The sequence below is a fragment of the Misgurnus anguillicaudatus genome, chromosome 15 (genome assembly GCF_027580225.2).
Source record: "Misgurnus anguillicaudatus chromosome 15, ASM2758022v2, whole genome shotgun sequence".
NCBI lineage: Eukaryota > Metazoa > Chordata > Actinopteri > Cypriniformes > Cobitidae > Misgurnus > Misgurnus anguillicaudatus.
Window position 1 is genome coordinate 31,455,291 of NC_073351.2, and position 21,409 is coordinate 31,476,699.

At 38.2% G+C, this 21,409-nt stretch overlaps 1 protein-coding gene across 6 annotated transcripts in view; it reads left to right on the plus strand.

Moving 5' to 3' along the window:
- shank3a (SH3 and multiple ankyrin repeat domains 3a) overlaps positions 1 to 13,268 on the plus strand; it is a 400,804-nt gene extending 387,536 nt beyond the window's left edge. For 2 of the 6 annotated variants that reach the window (XM_055174823.2, XM_073853775.1), the window contains 5 exons: positions 35 to 61; positions 635 to 759; positions 886 to 991; positions 1,205 to 3,653; positions 11,487 to 13,268. In XM_055174823.2, the coding sequence (XP_055030798.2) occupies positions 35 to 61; positions 635 to 759; positions 886 to 991; positions 1,205 to 3,653; positions 11,487 to 12,036 (3,257 nt within the window). In that variant the 3' untranslated portion in view covers positions 12,037 to 13,268. Of the gene's footprint in view, positions 1 to 34; positions 62 to 634; positions 760 to 885; positions 992 to 1,204; positions 3,654 to 7,478; positions 7,549 to 11,486 lie in introns of those variants that run through there. The other 4 variants (XM_055174825.2, XM_055174828.2, XM_073853777.1 and 1 more) reach the window with 3 other exon arrangements.
- The last annotated feature ends 8,141 nt before the right edge of the window (positions 13,269 to 21,409 follow it).

Sequence of the window (21,409 nt, forward strand, 5' to 3'; positions counted from 1 at the left end):
TCATCCATGTTTTTTACATATATTTCACACTTAGCCTCTGCCAGGAGGAGAAGAGGAGGAGGTAAGTTATACATTGAGGTGTTTACAAACCCATCAAAACATCGCAAATGTCCAGTGTGTGTGGATGCAGCCATCTTCACCTCGCACATGCAGAAGTAAAATACATTGCTTCCTCTAGCTCTGTTCCAGTGTATGCCTAGCTACTAAAGCAACATGTAAGACATCTCAGGTGCAAAATAGTTAAAGAAAAGTATACAAAAAATAAATTTCTAGCATCCCATATTATCCTTCAAAGACAGGACGATCCCAAAATGCATTGGTATGAGTTTCATTAACATTTTCTTCCAAAAGTTGACAGAAGTTCAGTATATAAATATGTATACAACATATTTATTCAAGGTTTACCCAACATTTGTGTGTGCTGTTCAATTTTTAGGCTACTATTCCTGGAACTGAGCTGTTGTATCATAATACACTTTACACCATTAATAAATACCAATGATGCATCGTAATGTGGAAAGACAATGTTAAGCCATTAAGCATTTCATATTTACATTCACCATAGCAACGCACATTTTCTGATCAGATTAGATGTACTGTTGCATTGGTTATTTGTGTGTGTGTTTTTTAACAGATCGATTAGATGAGATTTTGGCCTCTCAGGAGTCAGTACTGAGGCCAAAGGTGGAATCAGATTACAGGGCAGCCACGGTGAAACAACGACCATCCAGCCGCCGAATAACACCAGCAGAAATCAGTGTAAGGCACGCATACACAAACATTCATATATAATGGCATCTGGAGTCTAGGAATGATCTATTAGTCTTTTTGTCAGCTGAACTTGCGTGGCTTATGTTATTTATTTATTTATTTTCTTTTGTGCAGTCTCTTTTTGAGCGGCAAGGTCTAGCTCTTCATGGTGCTCTCCATCCAGCACTGGATAAAGCCCACATACAGCTGCCGAAAAGCGTGGCCAGAACCAAGTCATTTGGTAATGCTTTACACATATCTTTGTTGAATTTAAAATCTGAATGTTTTACAATGCCACACTTTAACCCATGGTATAATTTTAAATGGCAGGAATATGTAAAGCTGTAGAAGATAAATGCAAAGATTAAATCCATAGATTATTTCACACTCACTCATCATCCAAGTCCCGTCTGTAAATGTAAAAACATTACAGCCTTTTTGTCTGTCTCTGCAGGAGCAACCGAAGAGGATCGACTCTCTGCCCTAGCAGCGGAGCACAGGTTTCCGCGGAGCTCCTCCATGACGGACAGCCTGAGAGACAGCCATAGTATACCTCCCCCTCCCCAAACCGCTCCCCCACCTCCTCCATCACTGTACTATTATGATACAGGCCCTCCTCCTTCCTTCTGCCCGCCACCTCCCCCCGGCCGCATTCATGACCCCAGTCGGTCTAGTTTTAAGCCGGGCTCCGAGCCAAGACTGCATGCATTACCTCAGACAATGTCTGCAGAGATGTTCGAGCCCCCTCGTCATGCCTCCCACATGGACCGGCAAAAAAAAGCTCGTTCTATGATCATCCTGCAGGACTCCTCCCACGTCCCTGTGGAGCCTACTGACATCCCAAGGCCAGGTCCCATTTCGACTCCGCCTGAGAGGATCAAACGGAAAGGTCGAGTCATTGATAACCCTTACGCCAATGTGGGCCAATTCAGCGTTGGCCTGTTCACAAGCAAGCCTCAGCGGAGAAAGAGCCCGCTTGTAAAGCAACTGCAAGTGGAGGATGCCCAAGAGAGAGCTTCGCTGGCACTGGCATCCATCCATGCCAGAGAGCATTCTCCATCAGGGCGCCTAGCTGCACACCACACCAGCAGGGCTGATTTCTACCAGCAGCAGCTGTTGCAGGAACGTAGTCAAGCTCAAGCTGAGGGATTGTTTCAAGGAAAAGGACCCTTTGCTGTCGCCATTGCTGATGCTGTGAAAGACCGTGAACGTCGTCTGGAAGATAGACGGAAATCCACAGTCTTCCTATCGGTGGGTACTATGGAGGGCAGTTCAGTTTCTCCCCAAGAGGCCCCCTCACTTACACCATCTCGTTCTGTTGATGAGCGAATGCTTACGCGTGAACTTGGTCAGTTGCCGCCTCCTGCCTTGGCATTGCGTCCCTCTCCTGGGGGCACCACTTTCATTCACCCACTAACAGGCAAGCCCCTGGACCCAAACTCTCCACTGGCACTTGCGCTGGCCGCAAGGGAACGGGCATTAACCTCTCAAACTCAATCTCCTGCAAGCAGCCCTGAACCCAGAACTAAACATGAAGCTGCTGGAGGGGTCCTGTTTATGGAGACACAGACCAAAGAGGCTAAGCGTTCTGAGGTTGAGGGGGATTTTGCCTCACCGCCCTTTTCCCCTGGAGCAAAAAGAATTTATGACACCTCTGTCCCCACCAGCAAGATTCAGTGGGGAAGTCCCATATCCACCAGGAAAGAGATAGAAACAAGTTCAGAAAGAAAGGATGAGAGAAAACTTGAAGATAAGAAGAGTATGATAATAAGCATCATGGACACATCTCAGCAGAAAACTGCTGGGCATATCATGGTTCATGCAACAAGTAATGGGGACGCTGTGGGACCCAGCCCAGAGCACAGTGCCCCCACCCCAAAAGGGTCTTTGTCAGAAAGCCCCAAACCCATGTTGGCTGAAATAAAGCGTGCTAAGTCCCCTGCTCCTGATGGTTCTTCAATATCCACGCCACCTTCAGCCACAACTCCAACTTCACAACCACAACCTAGCCCGTCCTCAGATAAAACCCTGGTTCAGGGTAGTTCTGAGGAGGATGTGGATCCCTATACAGTAACCCTTCCACCCGCCATGCTCTCCTCCAGCGATGAGGAGACGCGTGAGGAGCTCCGCAAAATTGGCGTTGTTCCTCCACCAGACGAATTTTCCAATGGCCTTCTTGCAAAGGCACCCGAAACAGCTGTACCTCCACTGGCGCAGATGACCTCCACAGCCCTACCCTCAGCACCGCACCCTCCCCTCGCCCCTCCAGCAGTGGCTGCTGTAGCAGCAAAGGTCTGCGCTAGCAGTGGCCCGCAAGCAGCCTCAGGGAAGCCATCTGAGTCCCACCTGGGCCCAGAGTCTGCTGCTGACTCCGGGGTTGAAGAGGTGGACACTCGAAGCTCCAGCGATCACCACCTGGAGACCACAAGTACCATCTCCACTGTCTCCAGCATGTCCACACTTTCCTCGGAAAGTGGCGAGCCCACGGACACCTACACCACCCACGCAGATGGCCAGACTTTCATTCTTGATAAGCCACCAGTGCCTCCAAAGCCAAAGCTCAAGTCCCAGCTCAGCAAGGGCCCGGTGACATTCAGGGACCCCCTGCTTAAGCAGTCATCTGATAGTGAACTGCTCTCACAGCAGCACGCAGCTGCGCTGGCTGCTGTTGCGGGAGCCTCAGGCCCGGCCAGACCGCGCTACCTCTTCCAGAGACGCTCCAAGTTGTGGGGGGACCCCGTGGAACCCCGTCCGCTTGCAGGGGCAGAGGAAGGCAAGCCCACTGTGATCAGCGAGCTCAGCTCACGGCTGCAGCAGCTCAACAAGGACACACGCTCACTCGGGGAGGAGCCACTTGGAGCTTCACTTGACCCCGGAAGGAAATCACCAGTAGTTGGTGCAAGGTAAGGTGCAAATGCTGCAGCAGAGCTAATGTACATGTATTGTCATTTTGAAACTTTGTGAAAAACTGTATTTAGTGAAACAGAAGCTGATTATCAAGACTGCAAACACACTGTTAACTAACACTAAAACAATTATGTAGGATCAATGGTCTCATAAAGTCTCTTGTGTAAATAATGCAACATTTAATACAGACTAGATTTGTTTTATGCCAGTTTTTCCTTAATGAAAAATAACTAAAGAAAGCCAAGTTTATAAACTGTGTCAGTCCAGTGCTTCTAAAAACTGCAGAGTTCTACTTTTTAAAGAACGGTTTATTCTTTATTAAAACACTAAGAGATACTGTTTAACATGCTTTCTTCATTGAGAAGTTTGGAGCCCCAGAGATATGTCAACATTCATCGAACACTGGTAAGTAATGTAATGTAGAACTGCCTCAGGCTGGTCTCCTAGCTAACCAATAAAACTTGTACACTATAGGCAGATTGACACATTCTAAAAATTGTTGGGATGTTTTCAAGCTGTGATTGGGTTAAATATGGACAAACCCAACGGACCCTGCGATTGTCATGCGGATCTTATCTGTAAAGCCGGTTCTGTGAATAGTAGTAAATTGCCTTCACCTGCTTTCAGATGGAGCGGCATTTACTACACAAAGCCGTAGTTCACCGAGAAGCTCTGCAAAACCGTATACATTATCAAAGGCAATTTTTTTTACGATTATGAAAGTGATTTTGTCTAGCTTCTCTCTGAAATACGGCTTTGTGTAGTAAATGCCGCTCCATATGAAAGCAGGTGATGCCGATTTACTACTAATGACCGAACCGGCTTTACTGATGAGATACGTATGACAATTAGAAAATTCTAGGTTGTTTCAACCCATGGTTGGTGTAAATATGTCCTTTTAATGTTAATTTAAACCAACGTTTGAGTTTGCCCATATTTAAACCCAACTACCAGAATTTTTTTAGAGTGCAGTCTTTTAATTTATACCGTTATGTGAATTTATTCAATATATCTAACCAGAGCCACATGGACACTTTCTGTTAAAACCTTGTTTCATGTGAAGGCTTAAAAGGCTATGTTTATTTCAATCAGCTATGTACTACTTGCTTACAGTATATCCTTAAATACAGCTCAAGTCCTTTATGTCCCAACAGATGTGAGAAGGACATGGAAGGCAGTAAACCTTAGCTTTTAGCCACTAGGGTAAATCAAATGTCATTCCCTTTGATTTCTATTCTTTAACAATCCACTAATGTCATACTGTTCAGTCACTTTTGCTAACATTGTTCTGGGTTTTATTCATTATTTCTCAGGTTCTGTGTGTCTTGGTCCACCCTGGCAAATACCCAAACCATCTGTCCATTGACAGAAAAGCCATAGCCTGTGTAACCAAATTTGGAGTCGAGTCTTCTTAATCTAATAAGTCTAAACTGTTGGTGCAAGTTGTCAATTTACAGCCCTTGTGTTAAAGGCACTTAGCAATGACTAAGAGCTTTTTAAGCATGCATGATGTGAATAAAAACAAGATCCTTGGTGACATTGGTGAGGGACAAATTGGATTTTTATACATGGATAATTTGCCTTTGGGTGTTTACAAGGTAACAGATGGCCTGAGGGCATGCATCATCTCAAACTTTGATCTTTCACCTTTCAAAATCTATCACATGTAACTTCGCAAGCTTTTTCCCGTGAACTTCTTCACTGTGCCATCGTTGTGGCAGTTTGTATGTTCGTGTTTGACTGAGAGACATGTTTTTCTTATGAATGTGTTTTTGACCACTAGCTTTAAGACATACATTTTTGAACAATTTAAAACCACAGTGTTTAAAAAATATATTTTATTTAGAAAACCAATAGAAGTATTTCCAACGTGGATCGTAATAAGGATGCACTGATACAAACTTTTTGTGCCGACACCGAATTTTGCTTTTTATGAGAAGCACAGATATATCGGCCAATAATATGTATCTGTCGTGGAAAGCAATTTTTCACACTATAGGCTATCGGCCCAAAGTTTAAAAACAGACGTTAATCATGGCAGATATATCCTGCAGTGCAAGAGAAGATTTTCAAGAAAAAAAAAATCTTTTAAGTATTTTTGTCTTGTTTTCAGTAAAAATATATAAAAATTCTTAAATTAAGATGCTTTTTCTTGATGAGCAAAACGACCCAAGAAAATAAGTCTAGTTTTTAGACCAAAAATATAAAATGTAAGTGATTTGGTGCATGAAACAAGCAAAAAATCTGCCAATGGGGTAAGCAAAAAATCGTGAAAATTTTTCTTAAACACTGAATCCAAGAAAAATTCGCTTTACCCCATTGGCAGATTTTTTTGCTTGTTTTATGCACAAAATCACTTAAATTTGATATTTATGGTCTAAAAACTAGACTTATTTTCTTGGGTCGTTTTCCTCATCAAGAAAAAGCATCTTAATTTAAGAATTTTTAGATATTTTTACTGAAAACCAGAGAAAAATACTAAGAATTTTTTTCTTGAAAATCATTTTTTGCAGTGTATAAGAATGAATAACGTTTATAAAATTTAATCTTCAGAATTTAGTTAATGCAAGTTAAAGGGGACATTTCACAACACTTTTAGGATGTTAAATAAATCTTTGTTGTCCCCAGAGTACGTATATAAAGTTTTAGCTCAAAATACCATATAGATAATTTATTATAACATTTTAAAATTGCCACTTTGTAGGTGTGAGCAAAAATTTGCTGTTTTTGGGTGTGTACTTTTAAATGCAAATGAGCTGATCTCTGCACTTAATAGCAGTGCTGTGGTTGGATAGTGCAGATTAAGGGGCGGTATTATCCCCTTCTGACATCACAAGGGGAGCCAAATTTCAATTACCTCTTTTTTCACAGGCTTGTGAAAATCCAATTACTGGGTTGATCTGTCACATTTTCTAGGTTGATAAAGCACTGGGGACCCAATTATAGCTCTTAACCATGGAAAAAGTCAGATTTTTATGATACGTCCCCTTTAATATAACCACCAAACTATCAGTATTGGCAAATATCATTGTCTGTTTTTAAACAATCGACAGATGTCCGATAGTGTACAAATTGCTTTTATCTGCTGATTCATATTATAGGTTGATACATTGGTGCATCATAATAAACTAAATTATGTTCATATTTAATATAACCAGCATAACAGTCTACATCAATAATCTTCATATGTCTTCTCAGTCTGGACAGTCTGTTGTTGTCTATCCATTACACCATTTAAGCTTGGTCTTCATTTTGTAGTTGTATAATGCTTCATCATCTTTTAATCGCACTGACACAGTGATCGCTCTGGCTTCTTCTTGGAAAAAAATGCTTTTGTGTTGTTTTTTGTATTGTTTATTCATGCATATTTGTTTGGTTTTAATTTTATGTCATTGCATTTGACCAGAATGGCACCTAACCCCAGACACAGCATATATCTAAAGAAATATTTGTATAATTGATAAGTATAATAAACAAAAATAAATGCCTACATCTGGGGATAGCTGACCACTGGTCTGTGTCACTATGCATTTTGGTTTGCATTCGATTGACATTGTTAAGATTGTTTAAGTGTGTGCTGTTTGTTTTTTGTTCTGTCATGGACTGATGCTGACCGCTAATCTCTCTCTCTCTCTCTCTCTCTCTCTCTCTCTCTCTCTCTCTCTCTCTCTCTCTCTCTCTCTCTCTCTCTCTCTCTCTCTCTCTATCTATATATATATATATCTATCTCCATCTCTTACTCTCTATCTGTACTTCTATCTCTACATCTGTCTCTTCTCATTCTCTCTCTCTCTCTTTCTGCATGCTGCTGCTCTGTCTAGAACTGAATCTGAGGCTAAGCCCAGAAGAGCCGGGCACCTGTGTAAGTGCGCATGAATCATCTCATCTCTTTTTCGGTCTGTTTCAGTCATCATCCACCCATGTGCTGATCCCGCCTCCCTTCTACCCTCAGCTTATTTATGTTTTTCATTGGCTTGTGAGTTCTGCTCAATCGTCACGTTACACGAATAAGGCAAAAGACGAAGACATTCAAGGTTCAGGCTGGGATATTTCATAGTTAGTAGTCAGAGCTTGTATTCGTACTGCTAAATATACTCTGTCCCTTTCATCTGGAAGGAATAAACTCGTGAACACAAATCCTTTGCCTTAAGTAATCTGAAGGTTGAGATGTTATGCACGTCTCGGTTTTTGTTATTTTTGCACATGTTGCATGTATAGGGCTGCTTTCAGTGCTTTGCTGTTGTGTTGCATGCACACTTTTTACATTCATTTGTGTCCAAACTCACATAACACCCCAGTCATTACATTACTGACTGATAACTGAGTAATTCCCTCTGTTGGTGAATCAGATGCAGGGCAAAAGCGTGTCTCTCTTGACTTGTAACAGTTGTAGCTTAGAGTCCAGACAGAACTGAAAAATAATCATTTGGTGTCACTCCAGACTGTTTTTCAAACAATTAATTAAATAAATTAGTTTGTAGTTGACCAGCTGAACTCATCGTGTGCTTTGATTAGAGGTCGACCGATACTGGATTTTGAAGATTATCTTTTGCAAATTACTTGACAAGTATACTTTAAGTATACTTTAAAGTTTAACAGTCTCACGTCAAAATAAAGTTTTTATTTATTCTGCCTCTAGAGGCCACTCTTTTTTATCATGACAGCAAGTTACTCTATGGCTGGATTTACACTGCAAATCTTGATGCCCAATTCCGATTTGTTGCCTGTAACCATTTTTTTACAACCCGCTACAATGCAAAAAATGACTTTCTTACTTAGTCTTTTTGTCTTGTTTTCAGTAGAAATATCTAAAAATTCTTAAATCAAGATGTATTTTCTTGATGAGCAAAATGACCTAAGAAAACAATACTAGTTTTAGACAAAAACATATACAATTTAAGTGAATTTGTGCTTAAATATCGGCCAATGTGGTGAGAAAATTTTACTTGAATTAAGTGTTTAAGAAAAACGAAATCTTATTTCACAATTTTTTTTCTCACCCCATTGGCAGATAATTTTGCTTGTTTTAAGGACAATTTCACTTAAATTGTATATTATTTGCCTTAAAACTAGACTTATTTTCTTAGGTCATTTTGCTCATCAAGAAAAAGCATCTTAATTTAAGAATTTTTAGATGTTTCTACGGAAAACAAGACAAAAATACTAAGTAACAAAGTCATTTTTTGCAGTGTAACAGTACATCATCTTTTTAAAGCGACTCGTATCTGATATCTGCATTTACACTACTATAATTTACAATACTGACCCCGGAACAGCTTAAACCACAAAGGAAGTAAAATGTCAATGCAATGGACACAGACAAAATGATTATACAAAATTATAGAGCTTTATTTCTATAACATTACTCAACTAAGTAGAGCCGTTGCCCTCCATTGTGCTAAAAAGAGTCATGTGATCGCGGGTGGTGTCCACCTCAGTTGACGTAATTTGCCAGCGTTGCATTTTCAATGACGCACACCACGTCTTGAGATGGGTTGTGGCTAGAAGGGATACAGCTACAGCCAAATCTCACTAGATGAGCACTGTTTTTATCCTGATCCTGATCCTGCCCCCAAACCCAACATTTCACAGGATTTAAGTCATAGCTGTATTCTATCTAGCCAGAAACTTTCAGATGGGAATATCCGCAGTGCCGGTGCCGACCGAGTGCTGATTGGGGGCGTTTAAAACAGAGAGGGGAACTTACATGAATATAATTCTCCAAGCTAGAAAAGACATTTTTAGATACAGTTTTAATGCGTTATAAACAAACATCTCTGTTATACAACCATAAAACTGCAGCTTTAGTGAGCAACGTACAGTAAAGCGCTCTGAACAATCTTACTATATACAACAACAAAAAGCGCATACCTACATATAAGCACAATACTGCTTATTTGGAGCTCAGACCCAGAGGTAGTGTCAGTTGCTGTAGTTTTTTCTTTTGAATCCATTTTAAATGTCCATGGTGAAATTAGTTCATGCAATATACAACCTTGAAATTATGGAATGTTTGTAGCCTTCGTTCTTGCTTTCCGTAGTGCAAGAAATTTTACGTAACGTTATTAGGGAGTAGCTTAGTCAAGCGACCAATCAAAATTCGACCATGCCTTACAGCCCATCCTTAACTCTTTCCCCAGCCAGCGGCAACATGATTTTCACAAAAGTTTAATGCCTTCCAAAAAAATGTTCTTCTTTAAACATATAAACATTCAATATATCAAATGAAAGAACATACTCCCTGCTTTTAAACAAAAACCGTTTCATCCTACCTTTATTAGTTCTATTCTTGTTACCTCTCAAATATGGGTAGGTTTCTTCAAAAACATCAAATTTTCAGCAAAAAGTTGAGATGATTGAACTTTTGATAGAGATCAGATTCAGAGCGATCCTCAAAACATACACAGACATACATCTGATACTTATGGGTTTTATAAGTTGCAGAAGAGTGCCACCTGATGGATAATAGCGATATTACGGATTTCCAGAAAAACTCGTCATTGGCAGGGAAGACTTGATTAAATATTGCTATTTTAGCCTATTATTCACTCTAGGAAGACAATACACTAGGCATCATGATTTTTAAATAGCACATTTTATCATTAAAATCCCATTCAATATTAATGGTGATCTGAGGGAGTGGGGTAGTGCCGGTACGCCCACATGGGCCGGCCCTGAATATCCGATCTATCCGCTTAGATTGCAGACCTGAATGCATGCATCAGATTCTTATCCGATTTATTTCCAAATATGAATGAGGCCTAAAACCGATCTGAGAATATCGAAATCTATGCGATTGTTTCTTGCTTAAACGTTTTTGGGTCAAATCCGATCTGAGACACATGAGGGGAAATGTTTTGTTGTTGAATTGAGTCACTTCAAACATGCAGTGTAAATGCAGCCTACGATAGTTGCGCTCCCGCAAATGACACAGCCAGATAAAAATATCATCGGGTCTAATGGCGCATTCACACAGGGTGTAAGGGTTGACGCATCCCATTCACTTTTAATGGGTGACAGCAAGCGTTGGCGAACTAAATTGTGGATCCGTTGGCGCTGCATCACTGCCGTTGCTTGCGGCAGAAGTTGAACATTTCTCAACTTTTCAAGCGGCAACGGGAGCGTCAGCCAATCAGGTTGCCTTATGCAAATAACCTAGGCAGAGCCAGGCATTTACGTTTATGGAAGACTGGAGCATGTGCTGCATCCACTGTGATTGGCTGTTGGCCACGCTTCAGACAAGCCTTCCTTCAAGCGGTAACGTAATTGCTGATAGTTTAAACTTTTTACACATTTGCAAACTGATTAAATCGGTCGACTTCTACATTTGATCATTGACCAGTGCTTTGGTCTGTTGCTGTGAGTTTGGTTTAACTTTTTATTTATCTTGATAGGGTTAAGAAAGTTAACTGTTTAATAACCATATTTAAAAACGTATTTAACTAATCACAATAAGACAAAGAACATTAGGAAAGAAAAATATGGTTACCTGTGATTTCTTTGTTGTGATTATTACTGAATTAAAGTAAAAATAGTCAAATTAAGATTCACGTAGAATTGTTTCCAGTCCATGAAAACATGTTCACCACAAGACATCTTCACACTTCTATTGTAACAGCTTATTAACACATTAATGAATCTAGTTTAATGTGTTGCCGTCTAACTCACAGCGTAGTATCCTAACATAGTTGAAGCTTTAACTAAAACTGCCAGAGAAAGAGATACTGAATTAAAAGTGAATTTCTGGCTGCGTATCTGTTGATTTCACCAGAAACATTTACACACCTCCTCTCTTCCTTTCTCTTCTGGCCTGTTCTGTTCTCTCTCAGACTCTTCAGCAGTTTAGGAGAGCTTCATACTATCACTCAGAGAGGATACGGCACCACTTACACCATCAGACCCGGCAGCCGCTACCCGGTGACCCGTCGGACGCCGAGCCCCGGTTCTCCGGACCGCTCGGATCCCCTGGGACCAATCCGGGGTTTCGGACTGGCCACCTCCCCGACCGCGCCCCCCACCATCCTCAAGTCGTCCAGCCTTAGCCTCCCCCACGAACCCAAGGAAGTGCGTTTCGTCATGAGAAGCTCCAGCGCGCGCAGTCGCTCTCCTTCGCCTGCCCCTTCCCCAGGCATGCACTCCCCTCTGCTCTCCCTACGCCCGTTCCACCAAAAACCTCTCCACCTGTGGAACAAATACGACGTGGGCGACTGGCTGGCCAGCATTCACCTGGCCGAACATCGAGAACGGTTCCAAGAGCACGAGATTGAGGGTTCTCACCTGCCCGCTTTGACCAAGGAGGACTTCGCCGAGCTGGGCGTGACTCGTGTCGGTCATCGCATGAACATTGAGCGGGCTCTTAAACAGCTCCTGGAGAGTTGACCATTCGCCTCCCTGTGTCAATAGTTAGTAGTTTTCATTTGCTCGTCTTTTCGTTATCCTCGTGATTTTTAAGCTTTAAATAACACTACCCGTTTCCCCAATCGCGTCATTGGCGGAAGTGGGCGTCGGCTCCGTGCCGTTTTTTGTAGCACTGTCCTAAGCCCCTCACACCCCACTGCCAGCAGCCAACAGCCAGTGGCCGTATCTTCTCTGTCTGCTGCCTGCCCCCTTCTGGCTGAGGGATGTATTACACTCGGAGAATGTTTAACCAACACTAGTGGCTTTTTCATAATCAGACTCTTACTTTGGGTTTCCAAAGGAAATGTGACATTAGATAGAATCTCAATGTATTTAAATAGCTTTGAGAGACAGCAACAAGAAAATGGACCGTGCAAAAATGCACCTGTCTCTCCACTTAGATGATTTATTTATCCCACCAATAATTTCATCATTTTTACCAATTATATACATATATATATATTTGACAGAAAAAGTATATAGATATATAAATATAACATTTTGTCATAAATATAAAACTTATATATGATATTATATATATATAAAGACAAAAAAGCATTGTTGAAAATGATTTTTTTATAATGATTCTTTTCTGATGGGATTGTACCATGAAACGTTACATCACCTTAAGGAAGGACGCTAGATTTTGATAGTTTTGAGTGGTACCGCCCTCTTTTTATTTTTGGTTGTTAGTTTTGTTTATTACAGAACTGGGCTTCCATCTTTAATTGAAGTATCTCACAATGAAGTGTATGTGTTTGGTATATTTATGTTTAGACATTTACAAAACACACCAACCAGACATTTTCCTTTTTTTAATGAAAAGTGTTCCCGGTACAGTAACACACTTTTACAGAATCACACCGCTTTCCTGTCCAAATTTGACTGGGCTGATTTAAAGGTTAATTCTCAGTCTTCTTGAAGGAATAGTTCAACCAAAACTCACATTTACTCAGATATTTCAAATATGTATTCCTTTTTCTTACATGAAAGACAAAAGATGTTTTGTGGTCATTCTTTTCAGTGCAATTTTGGCAAAAAGGCACTAAAAGATCCAAAAGATTCATAAAAGAATGTAAAAATTCCTTGCTGCACTTAAATATTTAAGTTTAAACAACTTGAATTAACAAGTCATTTCAACTTTTTTTACTAGTTAGAAGTTGCAATAAATTATAAAAAAAAAAAACTTAAAGGGATGGTTCGGCCAAAGATGGAAGTCGCCCCATGATTTACTCGCCCTGAAGCCACTTGAGTTGTATGTGTCCATCCTTTTTCATACAGACACATATTCAGATGTTTTGTTAAATGTCCTAGCTATTCCAATGTTTATAATGAATGAATACTGGTCCAAAGAATGTGCATCCATCCTTTTGCAGAGGTGATCCACACGGTTCCGGGAATACATAAAGGCCTTTTAACTCTTTTTCCGCCAGCATTTTTCATGATTTTCAAAAAAAAGTTTAATGCCTTCCAGAAAATGTTTTTTAAATATATAAACATACCATATATCAAATGAAAGAACAGATTCTCTGCTTTAAAAAAAACACATTTTATCATACCTTCATTTGTTCTCTTGGTGGATAATAGCAGAAATACGGATTGCCGGAAGAACTCGTCATTGGCAGGAAAGAGCTTTCTATTAATTGATGAGTTAACTCATGAATTTTAGGGAAAGAGTTAAGGGCAGTCGATGCTGTTATGTTGGTCAGTGACAAAAACGGTTTGGCAAGATGAGAAATTCAAAAATCTTTTAAAAAACTTGTTTTAAAAGCACGCACAATGCACATTGTGTATTTATGTTAATTTTATGCAATAAAAAATTTAATTTTTATGAAAGTTAAGACTAAATGGACCTGAAAATGTCAAATGGTGTAACCGCCAATTGCGCCAAAGAATGAGAAATATTAAAACATTTTATTCACCTTTATGGCATGAAAGCATAATAATAATAAAAGAAAAAAAAATTTAAATATAATTTTATTAGTTATTTCTAAATGTAAATTTGAATGCATTTTTGTAATATTTGTTCTGACATGTGCTGAAAACAGCTCTGTTTTCTAAATAGCCTAATCTTTGACAAATTATGAAAAATGTATGTAAAAAATTATATTACACTAAACTAGATGATTATATTTTATTCCATATTTTTTATGAATATATTTTTATTTTTATTTAAAAAAAAATACTAGTTACACCAATTGACACAGATCGTTTTCACCACATTGACATTTTTGCAATCATCCCTCAAATATTTAAAATTTTAGAGTTGGTTCTCAAAAAAGAGAATGTATACAAGTAATCTGCAAATGTAAAATAAATATACTTATTTAAAACTTCACTATGCTGATCATCTCTCCTGAATGCGGAGGAGTCTAAGATGACAGCATTATCGGAAGCTAGTTATTTTTGTTTATAAATTGTTAAATATGTATACTTCTCTTACAAAAGTGCATCGATTACACCTAAAATTTATCCCACGGAGTTGCGTGGATTGCTTCTGCAAGGGATGGATGCACATTCTTTGGACTTGAAGAAGCAGACTCCATATTTATTTATTGTGAAGACTGAAAGAGCTAGGACATTTTGAAAAATATCCAAATATGTGTTTGTATGAAGACGGATGGACATGTGTGGCGCGGGTGGCTTCGGTGTGGGAGGTTCATGGGGTAATTTTCATTTTTTGTTGAACTTTCCCTTTAAGCCCATTTAAAGGTGGTGTGTGTAAATTTTACCGGCATCTAGTGGTGGGATTGTGAATTGCAACCAACAGCTCACCCCTTAATTTCAAAATGCCGCCACAGGACGAACATGTTGTCGTCTGAGTTTGTCCATTTATGGCTACTATAGGAACATGATGCCGACTTTCATGTAAGGGACCTGCGGTGTATGTAGATAAAAACGTCTCATTCTAAAGTAATAAAAACAATACAGTTCATTATGTAAGGTCTTTATACACCACTGATAATATAGTTATGTATAATATATTGCATTTCTGTCAAGAGATCCTTCTAAAGGTTACACAATGCACCTTTATTTTTTTTATTTATAGACTCCTCACTAGTCAAGAAAGTTGAAGTTATTTGTTTGTTCAGGTTGTTTAAACTTCAAAATTTAAAGCAACAAATGCTCTATATACTACAAATCCTAATTAGCTTTGTGTGATTATTCACACAAATTATAGACATTGGCACTAAACCTCATCAGACTGAAAAGATTAGTAGAATCAATCTTTCAAGATATTTTCAATGAGTCCTTCATTCAGTTTAGTCCCTGTTGACTACAATTGCATAATAAAGAGCCACCATACCTATAGTCACAAAGGGTGAGAAAAGACATGCGCATTTTTTGGTTGAACTTTTCTTTTAATCTGTCAATCTGGTTACCGAAACTTTGCAATAAGTGTGAATGTGTAATAAACCAAGCGTGTGAACCAATGTGTGTGAATGACAGAACCACTGTGGGACAAGAAACATTTCGAGATCTCATAAAAAACAGAATCTATAATTGTAAAAGATTTTCTGAGCCATTATATGTCTTGTATGTTAACCTGCTATAAGCATTTAGCTTATTTGTTTTCGCCAGTTTTGTTTATTTCATTTTTTTCGTCTTCATAGGTGGATTTTGTAGCTTGTGAAACATGATAGAAGAATTTTTATCAATTCATTTAGACAGTTATTTAAAAGACGATCCTAAGGACAAAAGATTTAATGAAGAAATACTGTTTGAAAAGATCCTTCAGCTGTATATATGGACAAAAATATTTGCTTTTTATATCAATCACGAGCAATGTATATATGATAGTTTTCGTATAAATTTTTAAAAATCGAAAAAATATATAGATCTATATATATGAATGTTTGGCATATATGCATAGTTAACCACCTGTCGAAAAAGGTGAAAATTTTACTCTTTGTATGGAGTTCGGAGGTGATTTGCACAAAACAAGGTGCTAGCATTTCAAGCCATTCATTCATTCATTCATTCCCACCAATCCAATTCAAACCACCATTAGGGCTTTCAACAAATCCATATAAGACCTTCAAATCTAAGGACATGCAAACGTCATTGTTCTGTCCACCACCAATCTTCCTTATGCTCTAAAAAATGCTTGGTTATTTTCAACCCAGTGTTGGGTCAAAAAGAGATAAACACAACCCATTGGGTTGTAATTTAACCTATGCTGGATTGTTTTAACCCATTGGTGGGTGAAATATAAACATTTCCTGCCCAACGCCGGGTTGAAAATAACTGAGCATTTTTAGAGGTAGTTTATGCGTGAGTGCGTGCGTGCATGTTTTTAAGGAGTACACATAAAAATTAAATTTAACCCTGTATTATTTTATACCCATTGTACTTCTATTGTTAAACACAAAATGAGATGTTGAGCAGAAGCGAATCCGCTCCATGCAATGAAAGCTTTAGATAACACTGGACATAGATAAGGGACTGCTGTAGGCACCATTCTGTACCTTTATTGTGTAAAAGAGTTATACAGCATTTTGCTAAAAATCTCACTTGCAAGAAAGAAAACATGGGTTTTGGGTGACATGTTTCTTTAGAGCTTCACTATTGATCATTTTCTTGTCTTGTTTTAGAGGTTTTAGTGGTAACACTTTACAATAAGGTTGAATTTGTTAAGATTAGTATACATTATGTATGCATTGGCTAACATAAGCTAACAATGATTATTATAGTTTTTAGCATATATTTATCTTTGTTAATGTTAGTTAATGCCAATACAATTGTTCATGTTAGTTCATTGTGCATTAACTTATGTTAACAGATACAACTTTAGATTTGAAAAATTTATAAGTAAATTTTGTACACTTGTAGCCAATCAGCAGTAAGGGTCTACTAATCAACATCGTTGCCTGGGTTGCATATGTGTGGGTCTGTCAAAAGAAGGTCCAGATTCTATTGGGGTAGGGGCGTGTAGAGATCATGCACCTCGCTTTTAAATTACTGCTGTAGAAGTTTTGTTCATTGTTAGTTCATGTTAGCTAATGCTTTAACTAATGTTAAGAAATACAATCTTATTGTAAAGTGTTTGGTCACAAAATTTGCATCTGAAATCTGAATAGCCAAGGATGACACCAGCCTCCCAATTTGTTTTCTGGCACATGTTTTCTGGGATCTCCCTGTAAAAATGTGACACTGTGTAATAAAACTGTGTATTTTCATAGTGTGGGAACCACAGAGCTTAGTCAGGGTGAACGCCATATTTAATTTGATATAAAAGTAGTTTAAACTGTTTAAAAGAAGCAAGCTAATCACGCCTCTCTCGTTGGTGGTTTTACCAGATAACAATTTGTTTTCATTAAAGGGACACTCCACTTTTTTTAGATGTGCACATTTTCCAGTTTCCCTGGAGGTCAACATTTGATTTTTGCTGTTTTGGGGTCCATTCGGCTGATCTCCTTGTCTGGCGATACCACTTTTGGCATGGCTTGGCATAATCCATTGGGTCTGATTGGACCATTGGCATTGCGTTACAGAGTAACCAGGGAGTTTGGATATTTTTTCAGTTTGAAGCTTGACTCTTATGTAGTTACATCATGTACTAATGATATTACGCACTGCGCAAAAATAGTCCCCTGCTATTGAAAGTAATCAAGGGGACTATTTTCGGGCAGTGCGTAATATCACAACGCCTGCTGCAGCCATGTTACGGCAGCAAAGTTCTTGATTATTATGCCAAAATCGCAACTTTAAATTTCCCATCGGTCTTAGTACACGATGTAACGACGGGAGAGTCGGGTTTTGGATTGGAAAAATGTCAAAACTCTTTGGTTGTTTTTGAGCATGATGCTGGTGGTCTGATCCGATTCAATGGATTGTGCTACGCTATGCTAAAAGTGGTACTGCCAGACCCAGAGATCAGCTTAATGGATTCCAAAATAGTAAAAATCAAATGTTAAACTCTAGGGAAGCTGGAGAATGAGCATATTTTCAAGGGAAGTGGAGTGTCCCTTTAATGTTGCTTTAGTTAAATAAAGGTCACACCAAGCTCTTGTTATGTGACATATCAAAAGAACTGCAGGTTGAGAAGATATCATTTCGTATAGAGGTTCCTAATTTGGGGGTCCAAGGGGGGCGCCAAAGTTCACAGGATCTGATATGCCTTGAGGTCAAATAAAGATACATTAAAGATTTTATTTAAGTTTTTTTAAATCATACAAACTCAGAAAAAGGTACAAGAAGGTAAAAAGTTGTCATTGGGGCATTACCTTCTAAAAAAAGTACTCACATAATGGTACCTCAAAGGTACCAAAATGGTACCTATTAAGACCTTTTTATATACCTTTTTTTCTGAGAGTGTGTGCTTACAATGCCAAGATAAGGTAGTTAAAATATTTTCTTGTGTAAAATAATGATTTAAATTTTGCTTACTCCATTTTGACGTGCTTGTCAACAGATCTGCAAAATCAAAGATGGATGTAGAGGGTTTGGGGGGCTCAGATTGTCGGATGTCCATGGGGGGCCCAAAGGAAGAAAATGTTGGGAATACTGATTTCGAAGATTCACACCTGTAATTTTATGCAGGTTTTTCTTATTTACCCAACAAAGTTGATAGGACAACAAATTGAACTGATCGTATATCTGAAAAGCTTTTTTTATGGCGTTCACTTTGATTAAGGTTTAATCCTTCATCCTCAATCCAGAGCCCTAACTTAAATTGTTCAACTTCTGCAAGTATTCATTTAGCAGATCAGAACACTTCTAACCAAGATGGTGCAGATTTGTGTTAAACCAATTCAGTCTGTTTGACTCTACAAGGGCTTTATTGAAGGTGTTAAGGGGCTGCTAAGATAACTGTGAATTACTTTTATGTCCTCCACTGCAAACCAGACCTGAATCTACCATTCTAATATCCTTTGTTATACCTGAAAACAGATACAAATGCGTTTATTATTGTAAATTAATGAGTTAAATTAAAGAGACATGCATCTAATTTTCTCATCTTTGCTCATCCAGGAGAAGAAATGAAAGTGTGCGTGTGTGTGTGTACAGTTTTACTTATTACTGCATTTCTGAGCCATACAGACCAGTTTTTCTCTTCTGTATCTCTGATGACTTGCTGTGATTATCATTCATGCACTTTCATCTTTCATAATATTGGTTGTTACGGAGTGGTTGGTTGTTCTAGGAAGATGAAAGGAAATTAAGAAAAAATGAACAAATGTGCCAAAAAGTATTTATTGTTTAAAGGTTTTCTTTGAGGTTTAAAAAACTGAAGCTGTTGGTGCCACCTCCTGGAAATCTTGAGTCACTTTTTTTCTTTCTTTGTTTTCCAAAAATGTAAATGTACATTAATGTTTGTGTTTTTCTGATATTACACTAGCCCGTAAGTGGCCTGATGTAAGTGCTATTTCATGAGCACGTTCATTTAAGAATCTATTTATGTTTGAATTACAGTAAGTCAATTATCGACTGACTGCACTTTTGGTGGACTTTGCCCTTTACTCTCCCCAAAGTAGCGCAGACTTCAGGGGTTCTGCATATTTCAAAAGGATGAAAAAATTGCAAACTTTTTTTTGTAATTTTACTACATTTACAACCAGTGGCAGGACGAAACATTAAATAAAACACATCATTCACTTGACTATGTTCTGTAGGGTTGTCAATCTTGTTTTCTGACCAACTAAAGCACAATAAAAAAGGCAAGACATGCAGTATACTCTGCTTTAATGAGCATGTTTTTTGGGGGGATTGATTGTGCCATGACGACTTGACTTGATTTGATTGGTGGGGTGTAAGTCCTGGTGGATGAGAGGTAAATTTCAGGTACTCAACTCTTCAGATTTTTAGAGCAACAAATTTAATTTACCTTAAAATGATTTTTGCAAAAATTTGTTTTTGTTTTAACTTTCATAAAATAATTTAATTTTTAAAAATGTGTTTATGCTGTAAGAACTGTATCTGAGAGAATGGTCATTAAAAATCCCAGGATGTAAGAAATTACTTCAATCCGTGACGCCTAAAATAAAATACATTTTATAAAGCTTTTTTTATAATGTGTTACCAACTTAAGTCATTTTTTAAATAATTAAATTTTTTTTTACTTTTTACAGTGTAGCTACTATTCATGTTAGATAATACTGTATCTTTTCTATATAGAGGATAAGGTATCTGTTTTTATTGCATACAAAAGTAGTTGAGAGCTCCTGACCGACTGACTTTAATATAGGCATTAACTTTTTACTGTGTCTAAAATCTCAGCGCACATTTAGCACATAGGACAAAAAGACAAATAGGATAAACATTACTTTATATTCAGTGTACATAGCATTACATATAAACATACAAATCAGAGGATTGAGATATAAGAGCAACTTTCTGATTCCATTAACATACAGTTTAAATAAATGTATATAGTCCAAAGATGGTTCTGTACAAACGTACAGACACACATTTTGTTACGCTTGTGCAAAACATATCAAACAAATAATAAACCAAAACATTTCTTATCACAGTTTGTACAATGTAACTGGTGTTCAAAAGAATTAGAAATAAACCTGGACTCTGATGGTAAATGTCACATATTACCTCAAAATGAAATGAGAATCATTTATATTCTGTATGAAGAAATTTGGGACGTTTGTATATGACATTAAGCTCTCCAATTTCATTTTGTTACCATAACTACTATGAGATTTGCTTTCAATTAATGAACATTGAATTACAATGGCTTTCTTGTAAATGACAAGATGCAAATGGATGGTTTCTTTAAAGGGGACATTTTACAAGACTTTCTTAACATGTAAATCTTATGTATGTAAAATCTCATATAGATAATTTATTATATATAACATGTTAAAATTGCCACTTTGTAGGTGTGAGCAAAAATGTAAAAATTTTGGGTGTGTCCTTTTAAATGCAAATGAGCTGAACTCTGCACTAAATGGCAGGGGTTGGATAGAGCAGATTAAGGGGCGGTATTATCCCTTTATGACATCAGAAGGGGAGCCAAATTTCAATTACCTATTTTTTATATGCTTGCAAAGAGTTACTGGGGTGATCTTTTCACGTTTTCTAGGTTGATAGAAGCACTGGGGACCCAATTATAGCACATAAACATGAAAAAGTCCGATTTTCACGATATGTCCCCTTTAAGAATCTCCTGGATGTCCAAGTCACATCTTGTTCAATCAAAGATCCAGTCTAAGTTTGTAAGACGCACATAACAAAGTCACAGTACAGTTCTTTGCACTTCCTCATTTCAATGTAAAGATACTAAAGGTAGCGTTTCACAAGTAACTGTAACCTGACAGTTTCTAAAAGCCAGAGACCATTCGGTTTCACATGCACACAAACACACACACAATCTTTTGTACACATTTGTTCATCATGGCTG